We start from the raw sequence: 5706 nt of genomic DNA, 5'->3' as shown, positions 1-5706 counted from the left end.
GATAGATACTTTATTTATCTTGAATGAGATTCCAGATATTCAGCAGCTACAGTATGGAAACAGTAACACAGACCGTTTTGTAGATGTCATTGCACACTGTGTATCTTACATATATTCAGCAGGTACAGTGTAATGTGGGAACTGACCAAAAGCAATGCTAAAAACGTAAAGCAACAAGATATATATTAAAAAAGAAAGAAAGAACATTCATGTAATCACAAAAAAGACAAATTAATAACACTAATAAGTAAAATGTATTGAAATGCAGTGCAACCTAGTAGAGCAATTCTATTTGTAACAGTGCAAATAATTGTGCAAAGAACGGCATGAAAGTGACACTGACTGAGTCTATGCATAATGGCATACTATGTAATATGGAGAGTAGTGACCAGACCATCAATCTAAAAGATGAGAGATTTATGCAGATAGCATCATGATACAGTATATATAGCAGAAGAGCCTTAAGCCTGGATCTTCCAATCCACTTTCAAATGACCCTGTAAAGAAGTGTCCAAAGGTCTCTGGGTGCAAAGGATTTCCTGAGTCAGTCAGTTGAGAATCTTATGCTGGACACACTATTTTGTTTGCAAAAACACTCTATGCATGGGTGGTTGGGGTTGGTCATGATGGACAGCACTGTCCTTAATGTCCTCTACTACTCAAAGGGAATCCAGCTCCAAACCCACAACCAAACCAGCTCTTCTGCTGACCTTGTCTAAGAGCGTGGCATCCTTGTTTCCTCCCAAGACTACCACATAGAAAAGTACACTGGTCATGACTGATTGATAGAACATCAGCAGGAGCTTTTTTACAGTTGTTAAAAGATCATAGTCTCCTCAGGAAGAGCAGCTGGCTCTGTTCTTCCTTGTATAGGTAGGTACTGTAGTATTGACAAGTCCAGTTTGTCAACCAGCTGCAACCCGAGATATTTGTATGACCTTATCATCTCAACATCCATTTCCCTAATGGGGATACAGTAGGTAACTGGGGACGCCAAGACTGACAAAAGTTAACTATCATCTTTCTTGGTGTTAATGATGTTTTATTGTAGCCGTTTAAATGCAAGTTTAAATTGCACCAGGCCACAGTATTCTTAATCAGGCCTCTGTAGTCTCCCTCCTGTCTATCCCTAATAAACCCCAACAATGTCAGTGTCATCTAAGGACTTCTTCATGCGGCATGACTTTGTGTTGTATGTAAAGACAGAGGTGTATAGAGTGAACTGGAAGGGGACAAGGACAGTCCCGTGTTGTGCTCCTGAGGCCTTGGGGTGAGATAATCTGTGATCCACATCACTAGGTTTGAATACACATGCAAGTCAGTTAGCTTGCTTCTCAATAAGAAGGGCTGGTTAGTGTTGAAAGGCCTGGATAAGTCAAAGAACATGACCGAAACAGCACCTTTCCCCCTATTTAGTTGGGAGAGGGTCTGATGGAGCAGGTAGAGGATAACATCCTCAACACCAGCCCTTCTCCCTGTAGGTAAAACTGTAGTTCATGAACTTCTCCTCAGAACATGACCAAGAAACTTCTATACTAGGTGAACAAAGGCATGAGGGCGTCGGCCATCATCGGTTTTTCTCAATCCGTGGTCATGAATTGCGCACATAATCAAATTATTTTGTACGTGACATCCAAGCCTTTGCCGAGAAGTATCATGCAAAACAAAACTATGGTAAAAAAAGTCCTATACCTTATGAATGGTAATGCGTTGTGCTTTTTGTGCAGCACATTTGTGCAATTGCACAAAACAGAAAAAAGAAAATCTCTCTGGATAGATTTTAAATAAAACACATACCATGTACAAACCAGAGGCATAGAAAGAAAAAGAGAGATAAGTCCTAGTAGAATTACCCAGTGTTGTTATGGAGGGGGACTCTCCTTCCTACAGTAACACTATCCTCCTCCCCACCCATCTTCCTCTCCTCCATTCCTTCATATTAGCGAGACTCCTTAAGAAAGGTGCATTAACAATACATGTATATGTAAAAAGTAAGTTTTTATAATGCTGTATTACTTTTGTATAATTAAAGCTTTTGCATACTTTGATTTATATTTTTTTATATAAACAAAATAATTAAAAGTGAAATATAGTTATTTGCGATGGGAAATTGATTAATTATTTTTTTAAGTATTCCTACGGAAAAAAAAAATAAATAAAAAACTGAATCAGTGTATGACCAAATCAGTCTACGAACAGAACCCCATCTACTAATCTGCGGTCCTTTTTTTTTTCTTTTTCATACTATCCCAGAGCTCCCACATATTGCTTTTCTGGAACATCATCTCCTCTCCTCCCTTAGTATGTCTCATTGGTTCTCTTCAGACTGAACTTGAGTTTCTCTAAATGCACTTAAGCTCTGCTTTGTGACACTCCTTAAAAGCCTTCTTCTTCAGGTTAAGTAGTAGCTTGACTTTGCTGGTTATCCAAGAATTGTTGTTAGGGAAGCAGTGCATGATTCTTACAGGCATAATGGTGTCCACACAGAAGTTGAGGTAGTCTGTCATGCAGTGTGTAATCTCCGCAGTGTCATCATCATTGGGCTTTTGCACCACACAATCAAAGACCTTCAGAATTGCCTTTCTGAATGTGTGTGTTGTTGTTGTTGGTCGAGTCATGACACAGGGCTTGTAGTGGGGCTTCAGGAAGACAAGATGATGGCTTGAATTTCCCGGTGGGGGCAGGGGCAGACAAGTGATAAAGCTAACATTGTTTTTTTCTTATTAAATATGTATGAATTGAATTTAAAAGTTTATAGTTGACCAACAGGAGAGATGTATATATTTATACAAATAATAATTCAATTAAAATTAAATGTCTGAACCAACCAAAAAAAATATTGACTATAATTATATATATTATATATATATATATATGAATAATACAATTATTCAAAAATTATGCCAATATGTGACTAACAGGACAGATGACCAGTGGTGCTGAACTGTTACCTCTATCAATAAAGCAGGGGTTGAATAATGGATAAAGTTTCTCAGTGAAAGTCTGACCAGTAAAAGAGTAAATATGAGACTTTGCATCAACATCATAGAAGGAGATCAGACCCTCCTCATAATCCACAAACACCCCCACCTTCTCAGGAAAGTAAGGCAAGGAGAGGCAGGCAGGAGATGACTCACAAGCTAAATAGTCAGTCATATTTCTTAAGCACACACACCAATATCCATTCTTAGGACAGGCTGTAATGTTCCCTTTCCTGTTACTAGACTCTCTGGCCACTCCTAAATTCCAGGCGGTCTTCCCACTGACCTGCACCTCAAAGTAAAATCTCCTTGAGGAGAATCCCTCCTTTCCCAACACATAATAACATTGATTAAACCTCTCTGGGTTATCAGGGAGATCCTGTCTCTTGTCTCCACATGTAACTTGTTTCCCATCATCAGACAGGATAAGATAAGGATTCGCTGTATCAGGATCCAGAGTCACATCCACTGAGAGACAGAAACACAGGGTTCACCAATTTTATATTTGCACATACATTGTTACATTGCCAAGAAATGAAAATTTAGTCATGTGATCAATAAGAGTTCACAAACCTGCATATTGTTGAATTCTCTTCAGTTCTGTTTGGAAAATAATATCAAACTTTATTTAGCTTAGTTAATGGTTAATTGGCAATTTATAATTCCAACAACATAACCAGTAAAACAAACAAACAAACAAACAAATAAATAAAAGTAATACAAGCAACCAAAGCTCCACCAAGCTTTGGTGAAAAAAATATTTTATTTTACAATTATCTTTCTTTTGTTTTATAAACAAAACATTTATTTCTATTTTCAGGGTATCTTTAGATACCTACAAATAATAAAACTAAATTTTATAATAAATTGCTTAAAACAGAAAAGCTTTTACAAATTATAAAATACCTACTAATAGAAGCCGCGAGCTTCTTTATTTCCACACGAACGGTTTGATGAATCTGAGACAGCACTCTCCTCATGGTCTCCACACTGAGCTGAGAGTTAATAGTGACATCAGTCCAGTCCTGGGTGTGTGGAGGGCTGCACAGTGACGGGTAAATCTACAGTACAGCAGGAGAGAGGAGAAATCCCTCAGCATGGGGACTGCTGTCCTGTCATGTGCTGCATTGCTATTGAGAAACAGAGGGACTCTGACCTGTAGGAGGTGGAGGTGATCCTCAGTGTGTGAGAGCTGCTCCAGCTCAGTGTTTCTCCTCTTTAGCTCAGTGATTTCCTGCTCCAGATCTTTAATGAACTCTTCAGCCTGCCTCTCTGCTGCTTTCTGCTTCTCCTCCATCACCCCAAGCAGCTCAGCCAGTCTTCTCTCAATGCAGCTCATCAGAGCACTGAAGATCTCCACGATATCTACTTTCTCCTCCTCTGTGTTTTTCTAACAGGAGACAAAGCAACATAAATACTTTAATTTTCATATAAATATTTTTTTTTTACCTGGCAGGTTTTGTTAAAAGTATTATTTTTGTAGGTTAGTTGAAGAAAAACTTACTTCCATGAGTGCTACAGTGTGTTTGATTTCCTCAATCTTCTTCAGTTTCTCCTGGATCATCTGCTGAACTTCTGCTTGTGTCTTTTCCAACTGAATCTAATATAATATTCATTAATGTAATTTATTATATATTTTTTTTATTATTATCCATCATTCATTTTATTTTCTCACCTTCTTCTCTGCACTCGCCTCCTCTATAGGAACAGTGTCGTGAGTTCTGTGGTCTCCCTCAGTACAGAACTGACACACACACGTCTGGTCGTCTCTACAGAACAGCTCCAGGGGTCTCTCATGTTTTTGACAAATGTAATCCTGAAGGTTCTCCACTGGCTCCATAAGTTTGTGCTTCATAAGTTTAGCTGTAGTTTTATGGGGTATAAGATGAGTGTTACAGAAAGAAACTCCACAGTGCAGACAGGACATTACAGCCTCCAGCTTTTTCTCAGTGCAGGAGTCACACACAACCTTCTTAGTCTTGGAAGGACGCTCATCTGCAGTGCTGCTGGATTTGCTAGACTCCCTAAATGGAGCAGCCAGTGCAGAGATGAACGTATTCACACATAGTTCAGGTCTTTTTGCAAAAAAGGTTTTACATATCGGACACTGGCAGGGTGAACTGCTGTCCCAGAACTGTTTGAGACAGATCATACAAAAATTGTGTCCACATGGAGTAGAGACTGGATCAGTGAACACATCCAGACAGATGGAGCACTGGAGCTGATCTTCACACAGGACACTGCTGGAGGAAGCCATGACTGACACAGGAGACATGATGGGAGTGGATTTAGACCACAGACAACTTACACACTGCAATTCTTATAAACTGTATAAAAATTATACTGTTTACTGTATACAGAAAAAGTGGTGTGTGTCGTGTATGTGATAAAAACCAGAGTTACTGGTACCAGCCTAAGGCTGATTATTTTCCTCTACATGCGTGTTCCAAACTGATTAATTCATTTCATACCATACCAAATTGTCAGTTATTACACATTTGATTAATTTAACTGTTACCATGTTTTATTACTTTTAGTTGTGTAAAATGTAGTTGTTACAGTAATAACTAATCATCGTTAGTAATAACTTACTTTAACACATAGTAAGAACTTGAATTGTAAGAAAAACAGTGCACATTGAGCATTTAGTAAATCAGTTAAGTTACAGACAGAAACAGGAAGCAGACACACTTCTCACTCGTGATTTTCCCATTATCACTTTATA

General features: G+C 38.5%; 1 protein-coding gene across 1 annotated transcript; it reads right to left on the bottom strand.

The window, feature by feature from the left end:
* Nucleotides 1–2873: 2873 nt before the first annotated feature.
* On the bottom strand, nt 2874–5256 carry LOC128527784 (E3 ubiquitin-protein ligase TRIM39-like). The gene is made up of 6 exons (XM_053500367.1): nt 4657–5256; nt 4486–4581; nt 4138–4371; nt 3892–4042; nt 3555–3581; nt 2874–3449 (listed from the first exon to the last, which is right to left on the bottom strand). The coding sequence occupies exons 1-6, from the start codon at nt 5254–5256 to the stop codon at nt 2899–2901; spliced, it is 1659 nt and encodes a 552-aa protein (XP_053356342.1). The 3' UTR covers nt 2874–2898.
* Nucleotides 5257–5706: the final 450 nt, after the last annotated feature.

This window comes from Clarias gariepinus, chromosome 1 (genome assembly GCF_024256425.1).
Source record: "Clarias gariepinus isolate MV-2021 ecotype Netherlands chromosome 1, CGAR_prim_01v2, whole genome shotgun sequence".
Taxonomy (NCBI): Eukaryota; Metazoa; Chordata; class Actinopteri; order Siluriformes; family Clariidae; genus Clarias; species Clarias gariepinus.
The sequence above is the reverse complement of the archived record's forward strand: the minus strand, read 5'-3'. Positions and strand labels throughout refer to the sequence as shown.

What these genes read in the sequence shown, in the direction of transcription:
- LOC128527784 (XM_053500367.1), bottom strand. Translation starts at nt 5,256, where the DNA reads ATGTCTCCTGTGTCAGTCATGGCTTCCTCCAGCAGTGTCCTGTGTGAA. An exon ending in AGGCGAGTGCAGAGAAGAAG is followed by an intron (nt 4,582 to 4,656) that starts GTGAGAAAATAA and finishes ATATTATATTAG; the next exon opens with ATTCAGTTGGAAAAGACACA. An exon ending in GAGAATTCAACAATATGCAG is followed by an intron (nt 3,450 to 3,554) that starts GTTTGTGAACTC and finishes TCTGTCTCTCAG; the next exon opens with TGGATGTGACTCTGGATCCT.